We start from the raw sequence: 21,608 nt of genomic DNA, 5'->3' as shown, positions 1-21,608 counted from the left end.
GCCCCAGGTAAGTGAAACTCATTTTTTTATTTTGCTTGGACATTCCCTTTAAGGCGACGCTTTGTCTAAAAACTACAGTGACACAAAAACAAAAATACGGTGGTGTCCTGTGGAGCACTCTGCTCCCCGCTAGGAGGTTCACTCAACCTCCCTGCAGCTCAGAGATTATGCCTGCCTCCTCATGTCATGGGTGGTACTTGAACCGAACCAGGTAAAAATTTTAAAACTTGTGTGGAGCCATCAACACCCAATCAAATTTTACTCATTGATTTTCAATTAAAGGACAGGTGCGAGGAAAAATCGAAAACAGGATCTACTTATCTGGGACTTCCTCCAGCCTATCTGTCCCTCGTCGCAGCTCCGGTGTCCCGGGGTCCCCTCCGTTGCAAATGCCGACTTCGCCAGGTAGGCATCTTCTGCACCTTTGTGAGACCGTTCTGCGAAGATGCAGTACTTTTGCACCGCGCAAAGCCCTCCAGGTCATGTCAGAGCGATCACGAGCGGCGGACTCGCACAGACGCTGAAGATGCTGACCTGGCGAGGTTGGCATCTGCAACGGAGGGGATCCCGGGACACTGGAGCTTCGGCGAGGAACAGATAGGCTGCTAGGGGCTGGTGGAAGCCCCTGGTAAGTAGATCCTGTTTTTATTGTTACTCACACCAGTTCTCTAAGAAAGGAAAACTGCTGCCATTTTTACACTTTGATCTACTCCCTATTAAAACTTTAAGTGTTGGTAACTGAGTTACTGGGACTCATAGAAATCTCTGGATGCCAGCGGCAAAATGAGTAATGTAATGTCAGCACAGCGGACAGTGAGTAAATAGAAAGCATTGTTATAGCGCTACAAAGACTTGCTATATGCAGGATCCTGTCATTGCAGCCACTGGGCAGTTTCCTTGTGGATATAAATTGCATTAGCATGGTTATTATATATTCTGGATGATGCCAAATTTAATCTAAAAGTGTTAACTTGATTTTAGACTGGTGTTTTCTTAATTGCCCTATTCACTGCGGAACAATCAAGTTGTCTCAGGCAATGACCATCGATCATATCAAAGCGAGATCTCGCAGTGTGTGTGAGGTACATGTCTGCGAGTTGTTGTGAAATGTGATTGGATGTGTGCACTCTTTAAGGACATTTTGTAATCCAGACATAATGAGCGCTTTGACTGCACTGCACGTTAAAAAAATGGATAATCTGTAATAACTTCCTACAACTTTAAATTCCAAACGATTTGTGCAGCCCCAGTCTTTATAGTAGGTTTTAAAGAGAGTCTGAAGCGAGAATAAAACTCGCTTCAGCTCTTATATTCAGCAGGGGCATGTGTGCCCCTGCTAAAACGCCGCTATCCCGCGGCTGAACGGGGGTCCCTTGCCTCCCTAATCCCCTCCGTGCTGTGCGGGGAGCGCTTCCTGCTTGAGGCAGGGCTAATGGCCGCAGCCCTGCCTCACACGTGTCTGTCAGCGCGTATCTCCGCCTCTGGCCTGCCCCTCTCAGACTTCCTTCACTGAGAGGGGCGGGGGAGAGGCGGAGATCCGCCGCTGATAGACTCGCTGAGAGGCAGGGCTGCAGCCGTTAGCCTTGCCTCCAGCAGTAGCAAAATCTACGACCAAGTTGGTCGTAGATTTTGCAAGGGGGGATTTGGGGGGTAAGGGACCCCCGTTCAGCCGCAGGATAGCGGCGTTTTAGCAGGGGCACACATGCCCCTGCTGAATATAAGCTCTGAAGCGAGTTTTATTCTCGCTTCAGAGTCTCTTTAAGTAGAATTTGCCTTCAAGCACACTCATTTATGTGAGTTTCTTTTTGAAAACTGTGTTCTCTACATGCTTGGCCAACACAGCAACTGTCTCAGGGGGATTGGCTTATGTTGGTAATACTCAATTTAAAATCTTCCATCTTTCTAGGTATGCTGATGTCATAGTCCACAGACTTCTTGCTGTAGCAGTGGGAGCAGATTCTACGTACCCCGATCTCACAGACAAACAGAAAGTGTCCGAAATCTGCAAAAATATAAACTACAGGCATAAAATGGCCCAGTATTCACAGAGGGCTTCCGTTGCATTTCACACTCAGGTATGTTGAGCAAGAGAGTAACCAAGCAGCTCAGGTTGACCGAAACCACAAAGAAAAGTATAGGGGACTAAAAGAGATCGACAAGCCCTCCTTCTAAAAAGCAATGCTTAGTGTGGTTTGCCTTCTTAAAACAGAAGGTATTTGTGATCATTCAGCTTTATAAGTGAACATCTTTGGTTACCCACAATGCACTGCTACTAAATATGCACATTTTCTAACTATGCCCCTGATGCATCCAGAACCGCTGGTATATAGCACGCCTATAGCTTTCAATTTTACAGAGCCACACCAACCCCAAATGTAGACAGCCTGTTTTGGACTTTTGGTCTTCCTCAGCAGCACATGGCAGGGATTGATATGGCTCTATGGGATAGGGCTTGGACCATAACAACAGACTAACCAAGCAGCTCGGGGTGACCCAGAACCACTAGGAAAGTATAGTATGAAATAGTGGAAGAGTTATTATGCCATTGGGTCGAATACCTGACTTTAATAGTGTTATTAATTATCAACATAATTGTCAACAATTGTCAACATAATTGCCACCACGAGCGCACTTAGTGGGCCACCCTAGAGCAGTAGGGATTCTTGCCTAAGGATTCCTTCCTGAATACGTAACTGGCTCCAGCCAGGATTTGAACACTGGTCTCCTCTTTCAAAGGTGGTGTTTTTTTAACCTGTACTTTATCCAGACATCCTTTGGTACATTTTTAACCCCTTTGAAGGACCATTATGGTGAAAAAAATTTCAACATTTAAAATACATGAAAACATAAATAAAACTTACATTTCTTCCAGAGTAAAATGTGCTATAAATTACTTTTCTCCTATGTTGCTGTCACTTACACTAGGTAGTAGAAATCTGAAAAAACAGGTTTTGGACTAGTCCATCTCCTCATGTGGAATTCGTAGCACTTACTGAAGTGCAGTTGCTCAGTCCTACTGCCAGAATAGTGGGCAAACAGGTAGTTGGGACAGCCTGCATCTTTGCATAAATCCTTTCCAAGAGTGCTTTGGTAAAGAATAAATTAAATACTGAGAATTCCCTGTGAAGAGATGGACTAGTCAAAAACCGTTCAGTTCCGCACTTTACTCTGGAAGAAACAGACTTATAATTTGTATGTGTTTACATATACCGTATATTCCGGCATATAAGACGACTTTTTAACCCCTGAAAATCTTCTGCAAAGTGGGGGGTCGTCTTATACGCCGGGTGTCAGGTGCGGGGTTGTTCCAGGCAGAGCTTTAAATAATGTACCGGGTGCAGCAAGCAGCCTTGGTGGTTCTCTCGTGTCCTGGGTCCCCCTATTTCCTCCACTGTCCCCCTGCATCGTCCATGCCTGTGCCCCGTGTTTGAAAAAGCAGTTTCCATTGAAAGCTGCAAACCCGATAGCATCTTGCGAGCAGACGCTCACGTGGGTAACAGGGCAGCTTCCTGGTTCCGGGTCACCTGACTGATGACTATGTACGTGTCACCAGTCAGGTGACCCGGAACCAGGAAGCTGCCCTGTTACCCACGCGAGTGGCTGCTCGCAAGATGCTATCGGGTTTGCAGCTTTCAATGGAAACTGATTTTTCAAACACGGGGCACAGGCATGGATGATGCAGGGGGACAGTGGAGGAAATAAGGGGGCACAGGACACGAGAGGACCGCCAAGGCTGCTGGAGGACATAGTGGGACCCAGAGAGAGGTCCTTTCCACCAAGACCGCTGTACCCGGTATGTAATTTTAAAGCTCTGCCTGGCACAAATACTGACGCCCAGTTCTATCAAAAGCACAGCCCAATCTCTTTTCCCTCCCCTGGATGACTTGTAATCCCAGTACTATTTTCTTTTTACCATTTTGAGGATGGAGGAGCAATGTTTTGAAGAGGAGTAGTCTTATACGGAGAGTATATACCAAACTCTATATTTTAACTGGAAAAGTTGGGGGTCGTCTTATACGCCCAGTCATCTTATACGCCGGAATATACGGTATTTTAATTTTAACATTTTTTGTGAAAGTGGTCCTTAAACAGAAACAACTTCTTTAAACTATCTAACTACCGGTAATGTATCTCTTATATTCATTTGGTGAAATCCTCCATGCAGAACATTTTGAGTTGACTGTTCTAGAACCAGACTTTTTCTTTGTCATTCCTTAGTTCATTTACTTGGAATTTAGAGTCATAGTAATGTAGAAAGACCAACGTCTGACAGATGATCTCATATTATGGTCAAACACTCTCAGGTACAATTGTAAATTTATAGCGGACTAGTAGGCCTAAGCCTGTTACAATAGCGGGCTCTAGGCCTCCCTCACAACCACCCTCCCGCCCCTGTCACTGCTGCCGCATATCAGCGCACATGCCCCCACCCCTGGCCCTGTTCTCTTCTTGACCCAACGGCCGCCCACGTGCCACACATGCGCAGTAGTGCAAAGGTATGGACACAGGGACAGGAGAGGACGCATGGACACGGGGTTTATTGTATAGGATTTTATGATGGTAAACTCTCCTGGCCCTGATTCAGCAAAGCCACTTGAAAGCATAACTTTTTCCGCCATCATGCTTTACAGCTGTTATAAGATTCTTCCGATGAAATATAGTGTTTGATTTCACCAAACGTGTCCTCTGGTCAGGGGTGTAGCAATAGGGGGTGCAGAGGTTGCGACCGCATCGGGGCCCTTGGGCCAGAGGGGCCCTCCCTCAACAGCAGTATTAGCTCTCTATTGGTCCTGTGCTCATAATAATCACTTCTATGGATACGTTGAATAGTGGTAATCATTAACAAGCTGCTCCCCATCCCCTACTTGCACCTCTGACACTGTAGTTGCCATTGGCAGGTTTTGGTGCGCCGTATCAATTGTTATGTATAGAGTGCTTGGGGGGGCCCCATTGTAAAACTTGCATCGCTCCTTAGCTACGCCACTGCTTCTGGTACTATGGTGAAATAAGGCTGTGTTCCTTGTCTACCAAGAACACTTTGTTCCAGAAATATTTGTCTAGGTCACAGGTGTCAAACTCAAGTTCTGAGGGCCGAATGTGGCCTTCCTTGTCATTTTACGTGGCCCTCCAGAGCTTCAGATGTGCATCAATGTGAGCAGTAAAAGAATAACCACACCCTGCCTTCCCAACCAGAGGAGCTGATAGTGTTTCTGGTTGAAATATTGTCAGTTTGAGGTGAAGCGGAGCAACAACCTACAGACCCCTCGGCAAAATCACCATGGGGCCCCCTCTTGGCCTCCAAACTCCCTTGTGTGGCAATTTACCAAAAAGACTGTTGGGGAGGAGACTCTTGGAATCCTGCCTTGGGCCACATTGAAATAATTTTCCCTAGTGACTTCAGGAATCAGAAGGGCTCGCACAAGCGTTAATTGCAACGGGATGCAATTGCATTTCTAACAAAATCGAAATGCATCAATGGAAATAGCATTCCACCTTGTTTGGAATTGTATGTGTGTTTTGCAATTCCAAACAAATTGCAGCTAATGGAAAAGGGACCTTTCACTTGTAATATCACTTCTTTATGCTTGTACTGTTGGAATGAAAGCAAGTAGATACCATAAATTTGAAAGATGCTTAAACAGTAAAAAAAAAAACCCCGTGTTCTAATAAAGAATACAATATAAATGCGATAGACGCGGAAGGAAGCCATTGCCTTTTCCCCTTTTAAACAATTAAGCCCCGCACATTTCATATATAAAGTGCTGTAGCTTCTGCAGGTGGTTAAGAAAAAGAATTTGGGTTTCTTAAGAAATTCCTAATTGAATAGGGTAGATTTTTTTTCCAGTTTAATTTCATTCTAGGCTCACTTTAAAGTGAACATGAGAAGGCGAGGGAGAGAAATTACACATACCTGGGCCTTCCTCCAGCCCCCAGGCTGATCGCTCCCTCGCCGTCCTCCTCCACCGCCTGGATCATCTGGAATTTGGCCCTGAAAGTCCTCCAGTCTGGGGCTTACTGCTACTAGAATGTTCCTGATGACGGGAGTGCGACAGGTGAGCGCGCACGGCCGGACAAGCGCAGAATGCCCTAGACCAAAGGACTTTCGGGAGCAGATTCCAGATGATCCAGGCGGAGGAGGATGGTGAGGGAGCGATCAGCCTGGAGGGGGCTGGAGGAAGCCCCGGAACGTATACATTTTTCTCCCTGTAAGTAAGTACGGATAATGAATAGAAGTACAGATAATGAATAGAACACTAGCAGCAAAGAAAAGAGTCTCATATTTTTACTTTCAGTTATATAGCTTTTTTATAACATTGCATCATACTGTTGCAGTTTTAAAAACACACTCTCTTTTAAGCTATAAAACAAAGCACAAATAATGACCCTTTGAACTTTCCTGCTGTAAACCTTATCTCAAGCTGTCTCAATGTTTCTTGGATGTTTAAGTGTTTCAAAAAATGACTGTATTTAACCCAAGTTGGTCATATAGCTCAGAGAAGCGGTTTTGCATAGATAACTGAAGGTTTTTAACTCTTTCTGTACTGGAAAACAATGAGACTCTGTTCTTTGCTACCAATGCTCTATGTGTTAAAACTCAGGAAGGAAGGAGACTGCTACACACACGTGTGTACTTAACTGGGAGCATGGGAGTCAGAGTGCCAGAAGTCCATAGGTATCAAAAAAATCCCGCTACACCAGAAGTAGGGTGAAAAAGTCGAAAATCTTTTATTCTTAATCCAACATCAGTGTTGCAATAAAAAGCTCACGCATATCGGAGCATAGAATGGCTCCTTAATCATAGCTATGATTAAGGAGCCATTCTATGCTCCGATACGCGTGAGCTCCGATACGCGTGAGCTTTTTATTGCAACACTGATGATGGATTAAGAATAAAAGATTTTTGACTTTTTCACCCTACTGATGTAGCTGGATTTTTTTGATACCTATGGGCTCTATGTGTTAGCTGTACTACACATGCAATTCATTATCTCATAAGTTTATTCTCGCTTCATCCATAAATGCTCTTTTTTCTTTATTGTCAGATCACCGACATCTCCAACAACGTTTCGGAGGGCAAACCTCCTTTATCAAGTAACAGCCAGTATCTGACATATAGTATCACTAACATTTCTTATATACATCCTTATTCAAAAACTGACCAATCAGCGCAGTCGGCCGCTCTATGGCGACCAATCCCCCTGCGTCCGGCTAGCGGACCTGATGGGGAACTTCTAATTTACATACTAGCGCTGTGCCTACCAATGGAAGAGCAGAAGGAGCGGCTATTTCCGCACGGAGAGAGGACGGACTTTCCCTGCCGCCACGTGCCGGCGCCGACCAATGGTGGAACAGTCTGTGATGACATCATGTCAGGCTCCGCCCGACTAGCGAGCGGACCTGACAGGAGACTGATTCCCCGAGGACGGGAATCCCCGCCCTCTGGTTGCGCCGCATCTCAGTGTAACAGGGCGGATACGCCATAATCCACCCGCCCACTGTAGCTAGGCGACAAGGAGGACGCCTCCGTCCGGCGTCCATGCGCTCCCATATAAACAAACCAAGAAACACAATGCAGTGGCCATATCTAGTTACTAAATAAAGTATACTAGCCGACCCGCAGCGTAGCATACGCCGCCTAAGAGGGTAGAGGGCAGGAAGGGGGTATTGGGCACAGTGGCTGGGAGGGGGGTTTGACCCCCCCCCCCCTCAACTGGGTCCCCCATGTGTGCTCTACCTCCAGCTTAAGCTCAGCAGGAACCCCCCCCTCACCTGGGTCCCCCATGTGCGCTCCCCCTCCTGCTTAAGCACAGTAGCAGCCGCCACTATTGATAAGGGGCAGCGGTCGGGGATGACTCACCTCTTCCGTGTTCCATCGTGCGTTCCACTGTCGTCACTTCCTGCAATGCTGCACACTGTATTGGTATCATTTGCCTTTTTAAAACAGAAGTAAATCTGCAATATTTCAGCTATAAGTGATCATTTGTGGTTACCCACAATGCACTGCTACTAAATATGCAAATTACCCCTTTTCCCCCTTGTTAAGCCAATCGTATAGCTTTAAATTTTACACAGTCATATCAAACCCACATGTAGATAGCATGTTTCAGACTTTTAGTCCTCATTAGTACATGGCAGGGATTGATACGGCTGTGTGAGATAGGGCTTGGACGAGTACAACAGAGTAACCAAGCCGCTCAGGGTGACCCAAACTACTCGGAATGTATAGGGGGATAAAAGAGACCAAAAAGACCTCCTACTAAAAAAAGCAAAGCTTGGTGTAATTTGCCTTCCTAAAACAGAAGGAAATATGCAATAATTCAGCTATAAGTGAACATTTGTGGTTACCCACAATGCACTACTACTAAATATGCAAATAATTCATTTTCACCCTTAGTAAGCCAAGCAAGCATCCAGAACCACTGGTGTATAGCAAGTCTACAGCTTTAAATTTTACACAGCCATGTCAAACCCACATGTGACAGCCTGTTTCAGACTTTTGGTCCTCATCTGTACATGGCAAGGATTGATATGGATGTATGAGATCATATGGACTTGGACCAGTACAACAGAGTAACCAAGCAGCTCAGGGTGACCCAAACCACTCAAAATGTATAGGTGGATAAAAGGGACCAAAAAGACCTTCTACTAAAAAAATTCAAAGCTTGGTGTAATTTGCCTTCTTAAAACAGGAGAAATCTGCAATAATTCAGCTATAAGTGAACATTTGTAATTACCTACAATGCACCACTACTAAATATGCAAATTATTCCTTTTCAACCTTGGTAAGGCAAGCAAGCCTATAGGTTTAACTTTTACACAGTCATATCAAACCCACATGTGAAAGCCTATTTCAGATATTTAGTCCTCATCAGTACATAGCAGGGATTGATAAGGCTGTATGAGATAGGGCTTGGACCAGTACAACAGAGTAACCAAGCAGCTCAGGGTGACCCAAACTACTAAGAATGTATAGGAGGATAAAAGAGACCAAAAAGCCCTCCTACTAAAAAAAGCAAAGCTTGGTGTAATTTTCCTTCTTAAAACAGAAGCAAATCTGCATTAATTCAGCTATAAGTGAACATTTGTGGTTACCCACAATGCGCTGCTACTGAATATGCAAATTATCCCTCTTTGCCCTTGGTTTGATATGACACTACTTCTTCTTCTTCTTGCTTGGACCAGCCCCTTCTTCTTGCTTGGGCCAGCCCCTTCTTCTTGCTTGGACCGGCCCTGGGGGCAGGGCGCTACTTCTTCTTCTTGCTTGAAGGTTGATGCACTTACTCTATTATATATATATATATATCAATCATACTTATCTACCCCTTTCTTAAAGGGCACCATACGCAGCAACAGAGCATCTACAAAAACAAAAGTAATATCAATTTAGATAAACGGAAGCATATCATAGTCCCTGTTCATACCTCTAGGTTCTAAAGTGTCCAGTCTACGTATCCAAACCGCTTCTCTATATAATAGTTTTTTAATTCTATCCCCACCCCGTCTCAAGGGCTGGACCTGTTCTAATATTTGAAAACGCAACTGATTTACTGAATGTCTTGCCTCTGCAAAATGATTAGGTATTGATAATTCTACTGCATTGTTTCTAATGGTACTTTTATGGGCTGACAATCTTACTTTCATAGGTTGTGAAGTTTGTCCTATATATAATAGCCCACATGGGCATTTAAGTGCATACACTATATAGCGTGAATTACAATCAAATTGACCTTTAATATAAAATCTTGTCCCCGAATGTGGATGGCAAATATAGCTCCCCTTAATGACACTATGACAGTGTACACAGTTGAGGCATGGGTAGGTGCCATTAGGTCGGGTTGACCAAGTCACCCCCCCCCCCCCCCGCTTTTGGGTACCCATATCTGCCCGCACTAATTTGTCCCTTAATGTAGGAGCCCGTTTGTATGACATAAGGGGTAAGTTTTGGAATTCCTCAATATGAGGAAATGCTGTTTTAAATAGATTCCAGTTGCTGCGTATGATGCCCGCAATCCTATCGCTATATACATTAAATTGACTCACAAAAGGTATTCTTTTGTGATAACCAGGCCTATGTCTTCCCTGTCTGTTGGCTGGTGACTTAATTTTTTCCTTGGCCTTGCTCAGCAGTCAGAAAGGAGTAGATAAGTATGATTGATATATACATTATTTAGTAACTAGATATGGCCACTGCATTGTGTTTCTTGGTTTGTTTATATGGGAGCGCATGGACGCCGAAAAAAAAAATCATTAAGGGGAGCTATATTTGCCATCCACATTCGGGGACAAGATTTTATATTAAAGGTCAATTTGATTGTAATTCACGCTATATATTGTGTATGCACTTAAATGCCCATGTGGGCTATTATATATAGGACAAACTTCACAACCTATGAAAGTAAGATTGTCAGCCCATAAAAGTACCATTAGAAACAATGCAGTAGAATTATCAATACCTAATCATTTTGCAGAGGCAAGACATTCAGTAAATCAGTTGCGTTTTCAAATATTAGAACAGGTCCAGCCCTTGAGACGGGGTGGGGATAGAATTAAAAAACTATTATATAGAGAAGCGGTTTGGATACGTAGACTGGACACTTTAGAACCTAGAGGTATGAACAGGGACTATGATATGCTTCCGTTAATCTAAATTGATATTACTTTTGTTTTTGTAGATGCTCTGTTGCTGCTTATGGTGCCCTTTAAGAAAGGAGTAGATAAGTATGATTGATATATACATTATTTAGTAACTAGATATGGCCACTGCATTGTGTTTCTTGGTTTGTTTATATAGGAGCGCATGGACGCCGGACGGAGGCTTCCTCCTTGTCGCCTAGCTACAGTGGGCGGGTGGATTATGGCGTATCCGCCCTGTTACACTGAGATGCAGCGCAACCAGAGGGCGGGGATTCCCGTCCTCGGGGAATCGGTCTCCTGTCAGGTCCGCTCGCTAGTCGGGCGGAGCCTGACATGATGTCATCACAGACTGTTCCTCCATTGGTCGGCGCCGGCACGTGGCGGCAGGGAAAGTCCGTCCTCTCTCCGTGCAGAAATAGCCGCTCCTTCTGCTCTTCCATTGGTAGGCACAGCGCTAGTATGTAAATTAGAAGTTCCCCATCAGGTCCGCTAGGCGGACGCAGGGGATTGGTCGCCATAGAGCGGCCGACTGCGCTGATTGGTCAGTTTTTGAATAAGGATGTATATAAGAAATGTTAGTGATACTATATGTCAGATACTGGCTGTTACTTGGTAAAGGAGGTTTGCCCTCCGAAACGTTGTTGGAGATGTCGGTGATCTGACAATAAAGAAAAAAGAGCATTTATGGATTGTGCCGGACTCATCTTTATTAATACAAGATTGGAATTGCTTGCTGACAACTCCAGATCCAGGCACATCCCACTGTTACTATTAGCTGGAAGTGCGGACTTTCCCTATTGTTTGTTCTCGCTTCAGAATTGCTTTATAGTGAACTTGACATCTTGTCATCAGTGACTTGCAGTGGATTCTGCCTGCTATGGTCTTCATATGCCTTTCACTACTTTTTGAATCAGTGACCTGTAACCAGAGCTTTTGTTTCATGCCACTGATTCACGAATCCTGGCCATATTCTGGTTTAGATCAACTACATTTAAAGAACAAATGTAGATTAAAGAGCGAGGAAGTTTGACTGCAGTAATTTTACAGACCAAGTAAAAGAAAAATTGAATTAGGCAGCTTCTGTTAACAAAGGTTTTCTTTTTCCAACTTGACACAGTACCCATGTCTCTTCTGGCTGCAGCCTAAACTGGGTGGGAGGAGCTAACGACTTTCAGTTATTGGGGTTCATTGAGCTTGATGCGGGACTTGATATACTTAGTGCAGGGGAAAGTTGCTGAATAGTCTTTTTAATAACATTTTTTTTCTCCTCAGTTGTTTTTCAAAACCAAAGGTATTATGAATGAAGAAGGATTCATATTATTTGTCAGGAAAAATGCAATTGTGGTTTTGATACCCAAGTTTGGTTTAGAAGGTACAGTGTTCTTTGAGGAAAAAGACAGAGTAAAGCCTAAGCTAGTTTACAATGATGAGGTAAGTCCAGTATATTCGTTTTGTATCTATACAAAGAGACTCTGTAACACATTTTTCAGCCTTAGTTCTTCTATTCTATAAGTTCCTATGCCTGTTCTAATGTGCTCTGGCTTACTGCAGCCTTTCCTAATTGCACTGTCTCTGTAATAAAGCTCCTTTCCTCTGTCGTGTCTGTCGGGCTAAGGCTTGAATGTGTGGAATGTGCAGGGCTGCTTGTGATTGGATAGAAGCGATCCACACCCTCTGCAGGCCCCCTGCACACTCTGTATGACTCACACACTCTGTTTATGTGAGCCTATCACAAGCTGGTTAGTTTAAAACTGTTAATTACAATCCAGGATTGCAGCAGATAGTGGCAGAAACAGCACAGAGGGGCACAGGAGAAAATAAGGAATAGAATGGTATGCTTTTAGTGTAAGAATATTAGAGTACAGATTCTCTTTAAGCTGGTTTTTTATTGACTCAAGTATAAGTCTACCCAGCAAAGTTTGGCTGCACTTGGGACTCAGGACAGGTTAATGACACTACTGCATACGGTATTGCAGCCATTAACCCATTCTGTCCCTTAAGTGCAGCCAATACCTCCTCCAGGCCCCCAAGTGCAGCAATTATTTATTCCCTTTTATGCAGCCCAGTATTTCCCCCCTGCCCCTTCCCTTGGTAATTGTTGTGGCCAGGACTTTCAGACCTGTGCTTTCTTGGCATTTCCTTTCCTCAAAGTATAACTTATCAGTGGGTAAATTGCTGCAAATGAGATTGTCACTAACGGTACACACATTACTCAGTGTGCTCTGTATTGCTCGTGACCCGTAAAAAAGTCGACCCCTATACTTTTATTTAGTGAGTCAGACCTAAATTTCTAGACTTGTACTTGAGTATATACAGTACATGAAATTTGTAAAGAGAAGGTGAGCACTACTCAATGCATTAGTATACTAAATGATGGTGCAGGAATAATACATAAAATCTGCTTATTGATTCATGTAGTTGGAGTACAAATCAGTACAACCAGCAAGTAGAGCCTGGTTGCTTTAAAAAGTGCCGTTGACACACGTCTGCTTGTGACCATCTAGCGGCACTGATACCTTTAGGTTGTGGGTGGGAGCCATGTACTATGCTGTTTGGTGCATGTGATAAAAGTCTTTGTTATATAGGCTTGTTTGTTTTTACATTTCCAGGGGTAAGTACTTCCTTATTAATGAACTTCACCTATACCACCTCCCTCTTTTTTTGTGGGTGCCTCTCATACCCCTAAAATTGTATAGTACCAGCGTCACTGGATAAGCACCAGCGTCACTGGATACGTCTGAACTTGGCCATGGCGTGACAACAGTCATGGCTGAGAATCAGGCAGTCAAACCAGTGTGTATATAGCAGCTGCACGGCGATCGCTAAAGATCTGGCATATCGGATGTTTAGCGATGCCCGGCACCCAAGATTTGTGTGATTGCATAGTCCTCACTGCTCCTCCTACCTGCCAGAAGCCGCTCCATTGCTCACGCTCATCATTAACAGACTAGTCACCAGCCAGAGGGTGCTGGTGCATCAGCACTTAGTTGCCCAGCAGGGATTGGTATATGATCCCTTGGGCAAAAGAGATCCAACAACAGATCAACAGACATACTAAGCATAGAATCAGTATAGGCATGTCTGTGGTTTCAGTTCCAGTGAGCAGTTGTCAATGTCATCTCCTGCCAGGTTGTCAGGTTTAATAAGTGAAATAGTATTCTGAGTCTGAACTTGCTAAATACTGACAAGAAGACCCGTGAGAGATAATGGATTGGATTATGTATGAATTTTGTATCGGGGCTCTTTTACACTAGATGCGATCCCGATTTCCGATTTTATGCAATTAAAAAAAGTCCTGCATGCTGCATTTTTCCTGTTTTTTTCTTCTTCTGTTGCTAGAATCCAGTGAAAATCGGAATTGCAATTTGCAGTGTAAAAGAAGCATTATTGTTTGGTATTGTCTTTTTACTAATTAATTGTTGGGAAACTAGGCCTTGATGCTCCCTTTCTGAATATCTGAATGCATCTAAACCTTGCCAAATGCCCATTTTTTTCTGGAACAGAAGTACAGGATCTTCTCAAAAAATTAGCATATTGTGAAAAAGTTCATTATTTTCTGTAATGTACTGATAAACATTAGACTTTCATATATTTTAGATTCAAATACATACAACTGAAGTAGTTCAAGCCTTTTATTGTTTTAATATTGATGATTTTGGCATACAGCTCATAAAAACCCAAATTTCCTATCTCAAAAAATTAGCATATTTCATCCGACCAATAAAAGAAAAGTGTTTTTAAAACAAAAAGTCAACCTTCAAATAATTTTGTTCAGTTATGCACTCAATACTTGGTCGCAAATCCTTTTGCAGAAATGACTGCTTCAATGCGGCGTGGCATGGAGGCAATCAGCCTGTGGCACTGCTCAGGTGTTATGGAGGCCCTGGATGCTTCGATAGCAGCCTTAAGCTCATCCAGAGTGTTGGGTCTTGTGTCTCTCAACTTTCTCTTCACAATATCCCACAGATTCTCTATGGGGTTCAGTTCAGGAGAGTTGGCAGGCCAATTGAGCACAGTAATACCATGGTCAATAAACCATTTATCAGTGGTTTTGGCACTGTAAGCAGGGGCCAGGTCGTGCTGAAAAATGAAATCTTCATCTCCATAAAGCTTTTCAGCAGATGGAAGCATGTACCCACTTTTGAACCAGAAACAGCGGCAGAAGCGCCTGACCTGGGCTATAGAGAAGCAGCACTGGACTGTTGCTCAGTGGTCCAAAGTACTTTTTTCAGATGAAAGCAACTTTTACATGTCATTCGGAAATCAAGGTGCCAGAGTCTGGAGGAAGACTGGGGTGATGGAAATGCCAAAATGCCTGAAGTCCAGTGTCAAGTACCCACAGTCAGTGATGGTCTGGGGTGCCATGTCAGCTGCTGGTGTTGGTTCACTGTGTTTTATCAAGGGCAGGGTCAATGCAGCTAGCTATCAGGAGATTTTGGAGCACTTCATGCTTCAATCTGCTGAAAAGGTTTATGGAGATGAAGATTTCATTTTTCAGCACGACCTGGCACCTGCTCTCAATGCCAAAACCGCTGGTAAATGGTTTACTGACCATAGTATTACTGTGCTGAATTGGCCTGCCAACTCTCCTGACCTGAACCCCATAGAGAATCTGTGGGATATTGTGAAGAGAAAGTTTAGAGACGCAAGACCCAACACTCTGGATGAGCTTAAGGCCGCTATCGAAGCATCCTGGGCCTCCATAACACCTGAGCAGTGCCACAGGCTGATTGCCTCCATGCCACGCCGCATTGAAGCAGTCATTTCTGCAAAAGGATTCCTGACCAAGTATTAAGTGCATAACTGAACATAATTATTTGAAGGTTGACTTTTTTTGGTTTTAAAAACAGTTTTCTTTTATTGGTTGGATGAAATATGCTAATTTTTTGAGATATGAAATTTGTGTTTTCATGAGCTGTATGCCAAAATCATCAATATTAAAACAATAAAAGGCGAGAACTACTTCAGTTGTGTGTATTTGAATCTAAAATATATGAAAGTCTAATGTTTATCAGTACATTACAGAAAATAATGAACTTTATCACAATATGCTAATTTTTTGAGAAGATCCTGTAATAATAATAAAGAACTGAAAGGTCTGCTTGCTTGTTTTCTCTAAGCCAGTTATATCTTCTCTAATATAATCTAATGTATTGCTTTAAGATTCCTTCTCTTACTGTGGAAAACACAGCATTCTACATGTTTGATAAAGTGAAAGTCAGAATCTCTTTGGATGCCTCAAATATTCAGCACCAGAAGATCCGGATGGCATTGGTGGAGCCCAAGGTCAGTAGAGCTCATATTTAGTAACTTGTGTATTCTGTACTTTTCTCGTTAATGATTTTGTATTCAAAAGTTAGCAGAATCCTTTCCCACACTCGACGTCTCTGGACTATTTAAGACCAGAGCCGTTTGATCCCTTTTTAAATGCTGTGATTGGCTCACAGCAATCACGGGGTCAGGAGCCAATGAATGATTGAAATCTTTGCCCTGGCAGGGATAACCGCTCCCAAACAAGACGTAGATTTCAATTACCAAGGTCCAGAAACAGATAATCGTTCTCTGCAATTTTTTGGAACATGCCAGTACCATGATGTAAATGTTTAAAATAAATAAGAAATGTATATTCTGAAAATATATGTTGGCACCAGCACTGGGTAAACCCACTCATTTGGTTAATATTTTGTGATTCATCTGTTTGGAAACATTATTGGTGAAACATTTCGCTTTGATCCTTTACTAGTTTTCTATACTTCCACCATAAATATATCTTATGTACAGTGGCCTGCACATACAAAAATAAATAAAATGGAGTTAAGGACTAGCACAGGAGATGGAAGTCTCATCTGTCCTGGCCCCTCCCTCATCTACTATCAGTTCTAGTTATCTATTCTCAGGCAGACCGTTTTAACTGCTGGCAATAAGTTCTCTGAAAATGATGTGAAGTAAGCAAACCTTGAATGACTTTCAGTCACAAGAGACACAAGGAGAGTAAAAACTGCCAGCATGTCTTTATACTGTAAATAGTCAGTGCTAAAGGGATGTAGAATGGGCAATGCTCACAAACAGAGGAGCACACATGGTGGGGAAAATACAAAACTGAAACAGCTGTATTTACCACAATCTTTCCAGGACCCAATTATGTGCTGGCAATGCCATGCGGAACAGATCTGAACCAGTACATATGAGCCAGTCAGTGGCCTGCAGGAGACTGTAGCTCAGTTTTCACATGACGTTATTTCTCCAGGTTTTCTGCAAGGCGAAGTCTGATATGGAATGACAGCCTATTGAAATCAGTAGGCTGCTTTCGAATTGCATGCTGGAAGAAAAAAAATTGCATCATTTTCCTGCAGATCACTTCTGAATCCTCATTGCTGCGCATTGGCACATCAGGAGGATTTGTCATGTGGAGATGGGGCCTGATATTGGGCTGAATTCTGCAGTGGTCTTTTGGGCAAGGGCTAGTGTTGTGGGACTGAGTTGAGTTAAGTTTGAGGTTTTTTCCTTTTTCATTAGCCAGAGAGGAAGGGATGAAGTTGTGTAAGCATTCTGCACCAAGGGAGGTTATGCTGCGTTATGGGAAAATATACAATACCGGAGCTTTGTGCTAGATTTTTGGGGAGGGAATAGTTTTTAGCTGGAACAACAAATACACCTCATCAGCTCAAAGTTCTAGTAGGCTAGAAAATGTTAGCAAACTCCTATAAGAGTTATAATCATTGCAATCAGGTCACATCTGCAGATGTATAAGATCCCACAAACTTTGCTGTTTACCACAAATCCCATTCTCAATGATCCACAATAGGATATATGTTGTGACAAATGAGTATAAAGACTAGGATTGGCAGGAGACACTGCCATGCAAAATGGAAGTGGCATTCTCCTTGGGTTTATTAAGGCTACTTGCACACCAAGACCTTGCGTTAGGTGCTACGTTAATGTCGCGTTGTGCAGCTCACTCTGGCGTCCGTGATGCGTACTCTTGGACGCATGCGGCATCACGTGGTCCCGCCGGCCAATCGCCGCACAGAGCGGCCGCACCAGGAAGTAAACCCTGCACGTCACAACGTGCAGTGAATATTAATTAGCCATGTGCCTAGCCGCTCTCCGCTCCTCCCCAACATGACTGAGCATGTGCAAACAGTCTAACGCGGCTTAATCCGCTGTAACGCCGTAGCATGCTGCACTTTCGGGAGAACGTGCAGCGTTACATGTAAAGCAACATGGGCAGTGTGAACAGCCTACTTGTGTTACATTGCTGTGCATTGGGGGAGCGTTACAGGCTGCACCAACGTGCGCCTGTAACGTCTTAGTGTGTAAGCAGCCTTAAAGATGAAAGGAGCATAAGGCCGGGCAGTGCAAACACATGCTCCATCTTTATAGCACAGTATAGTGAACTGATAAGTGGTCCACTGGCATCCTGTATCCAGTCACAATTAAATATCATTACTGTAATTTCTATTACTTCATAAGAGATGTTCTTTTGTAAAGGGTAAGTGACAGTCAGGGCTCCAGATTTTCTGCTTCCAGGAATTTCAGTCTACATTTTTTCCTCTGATTCAAAACTACAAAGTTGGTCAGCACATCAGATAATTGATGTTATTTTACTTGTGTACATATGTACACAGCATAAGGAAGACGTCTTATTTCTCACATCTTATTGCCTTTTTCCTTTTACTTTTTTTTTTGCAATAGATTCCAGGCATTTCCATTGGTGAAAATGACCAAAATACCATCAATGGAGAACCTGAACCCAAGAAGACCAAGCTGGCAAAATAGTACTATTTTAATTGTAAAATTATTTAACATGGTGTCTTTTTATACATTTTTACAACTGGTTTAGGCATTTTTATTATGTAATGAAATATATCAGCCCTGTGAGGAATATTGACAGATCATTGTTTCTTTCTATTTTATGTACTAGTTTTGTTCATAGCCAAGCAATAACACATTGCCATGTAAAACTTGTGTAATTTGCAAACTTGTATATTTTAAAGTACATAAAGACTGTGCTAAACCTTCCATTTGCTTGTTTTAATCAGATTAATATATCAAATTGAGCCACTTACTGTAAAAACGTAGGGAAAAGAGAATGCCTAGATATTCATGTAAACAAATCATTCAGCAATATAATTCATTATTTATGATGATATAATGATTAAAAAGGATGTGGTATGTGTGCATCATATCGAATCCACTATTGGAAAAGTGCTAAACTATTAGCGTCTATCCATTTTAATACACTTTGAAATACCATGTAATTGAAGTTTTGAAGTATCTCTTAAATAGATAATGTTACATAGTGTGTGGAAAAAAATAGATGTTCATAAAGTTCACCTAAGAAAAAAAAAATCTTACACACTACAAAACTCTAAAGTAGAACAACTCCAGTTTCATTTCAGCATACAATGGCCATAGGTCACAGTCCTGGAACAACTTCAGTAAGAATATTCCTGATTCCGCCGGTGCCACGCCCCCCCCAGGTCACCCCCCCTGGGGATTCAAATCGTGCATACAGTGAAGAGGCGGCACACAACTGGCTTGCTATTTAAAGCGTATATTGATGGTGGAGCAACACTACATGTTACGAACCTTCACGGTTCTTCATCAGGTGTAAAATGAAACCAATCACAACACACACATTTATAATAGCACAAGAACCACACCCCTCCACTAGGGGGCGCGGTGGTCGTTAACTAGACACTGGCCACACCTTACTATCACAGATACAAGCCCATTATATGAGCTCATCAATTATTTGAATTCATAGATATATGCATTATAAATACATACAGATAATACAAAATTACCAAACTACAAAATTTATTTATTCATTAATTCTAAAACCCTATCATCATAAGGGCACTCCAAATCAGGCTACCCATCTAATAAATAGTAACTGACCGTGATCCTAGGGCACTCCACTAAGGCTACCCGTGGACACCGACCTAAAAAAAGAAAGGTGAAGACTGTAACAATAATCACTACCTATTCACATCTATTGTCAATTGCACCGCTGACATTACAATTATAAAAGACCCTATACACAGCATCATAAAAAACCCTACACACAGCATCATAAAAAACATTTCCACTGCACATGCTCGTTCATCCCTCTTGGATGTTTAACCACTTGAGGACCTAGGGCTTTCTACCCCTTAAGGACCGGCCACTTTTTTTCCATTCAGACCACTGCAGCTTTCACGGTTTATTGCTCGCTCATACAACCTACCACCTAAATGAATTTTGGCTCCTTTTCTTGTCACTAATAAAGCTTTCTTTTGGTGCTATTTGATTGCTCCTGCGATTTTTACTTTTTATTATATTCATCAAAAAAGACATGAATTTTGGCAAAAAAATGATTTTTTTAACTTTCTGTGCTGACAGTTTTCAAATAAAGTAAAATTTCTGTATACATGCAGCGCGAAAAATGTGGACAAACATGTTTTTGATAAAAAAAAAAACCATTCAGTGTATATTTATTGGTTTGGGTAAAAGTTATAGCGTTTACAAACTATGGTGCAAAAAGTGAATTTTCCCATTTTCAAGCATCTATGACTTTTCTGACCCCCTGTCATGTTTCATGAGGGGCTAGAATTCCAGGATAGTATAAATACCCCCCAAATGACCCCATTTTGGAAAGAAGACATCCCAAATTATTCACTCAGAGGCATAGTGAGTTCATAGAAGATATTATTTTTTGTCACAAGTAAGCGGAAAATGACACTTTGTCACACAAAAAAAAAAAAAAAAGTTTCCATTTCTTCTAACTTGCGACAAAAAAAAATGAAATCTGCCACGGACTCACCATGCCCCTCTCTGAATACCTTGAAGGGTCTACTTTCCAAAATGGGGTCATTTGTGGGGTGTGTTTACTGTCCTGACATTTTGGGGGGTGCTAAATTGTAAGCACCCCTGTAAAGCCTAAAGGTGCTCATTGGACTTTGGACCCCTTAGCGCAGTTAGGCTGCAAAAAAGTGCCACACATGTGGTATTGCCGTACTCAGGAGAAGTAGTATAATGTGTTTTGGGGTGTATTTTTACACATACCCATGCTGGGTGGGAGAAATATCTCTGTAAATGACAATTTGTCAATTTTTTTTACACACAATTGTCCATTTACAGAGAGATTTCTCCCACTCAGCATGGGTATGTGTAAAAATACACCCCAAAACACATTATACTACTTCTCCTGAGTACGGCGATACCACATGTGTGGCACTTTTTTGCACCCTAACCGCGCTAAGGGGCCCAAAGTCCAATGAGTACTTTTAGGATTTCACAGGTCATTTTGCGACATTTGCTTTCAAGACGACTCCTCACGGTTTAGGGCCCCTAAAATGCCAGGGCAGTATAGGAACCCCACAAATGACCCCATTTTAGAAAGAAGACACCCCAAGGTATTCCGTTAGGAGTATGGTGAGTTCATAGAAGATTTTATTTTTTTGTCACAAGTTAGCGGAAATTGATTTGTATTGTTTTTTTTCACAAAGTGTCATTTTCCGCTAACTTGTGACAAAAAATAAAATCTTCTATGAACTCACCATAGTCCTAACAGAATGCCTTGGGGTGTCTTCTTTCTAAAATGGGGTCATTTGTGGGGTTCCTATACTGCCCTGGCATTTTAGGGGCCCTAAACCGTGAGGAGTAGTCTTGAAAGCAAATGTCGCAAAATGACCTGTGAAATCCTAAAGGTACTCATTGGACTTTGGGCCCCTTAGCGCACTTAGGGTGTAAAAAAGTGCCACACATGTGGTACCGCCGTACTCAGGAGAAGTAGTATAATGTGTTTTGGGGTGTATTTTTACACATACCCATGCTGGGTGGAAGAAATATCTCTGTAAATGACAATCTTTTGATTTTTTTTTTACACACAATTGTCCATTTACAGAGAGATTTCTCCCACCCAGCATGGGTATGTGTAAAAATACACCCCAAAACACATTATACTACTTCTCCTGAGTACGGCGATA

General features: G+C 42.5%; 1 protein-coding gene across 2 annotated transcripts in view; it reads left to right on the top strand.

The window, feature by feature from the left end:
* DIS3 (DIS3 homolog, exosome endoribonuclease and 3'-5' exoribonuclease) overlaps positions 1 to 18,657 on the top strand; it is an 85,047-nt gene extending 66,390 nt beyond the window's left edge. For both annotated transcript variants that reach the window (XM_068267847.1, XM_068267848.1), the window contains exons 19-22: positions 1,907 to 2,075; positions 11,908 to 12,066; positions 15,799 to 15,921; positions 18,331 to 18,657. In XM_068267847.1, coding sequence (XP_068123948.1) covers positions 1,907 to 2,075; positions 11,908 to 12,066; positions 15,799 to 15,921; positions 18,331 to 18,414 — 535 coding nt within the window. In that variant the 3' untranslated portion in view covers positions 18,415 to 18,657. The remainder of the gene's footprint in view (positions 1 to 1,906; positions 2,076 to 11,907; positions 12,067 to 15,798; positions 15,922 to 18,330) is intronic.
* Positions 18,658 to 21,608: the final 2,951 nt, after the last annotated feature.

The sequence above is a fragment of the Hyperolius riggenbachi genome, chromosome 2 (genome assembly GCF_040937935.1).
Source record: "Hyperolius riggenbachi isolate aHypRig1 chromosome 2, aHypRig1.pri, whole genome shotgun sequence".
NCBI classification, from domain to species: domain Eukaryota; kingdom Metazoa; phylum Chordata; class Amphibia; order Anura; family Hyperoliidae; genus Hyperolius; species Hyperolius riggenbachi.
The sequence above is the reverse complement of the archived record's forward strand: the minus strand, read 5'-3'. Positions and strand labels throughout refer to the sequence as shown.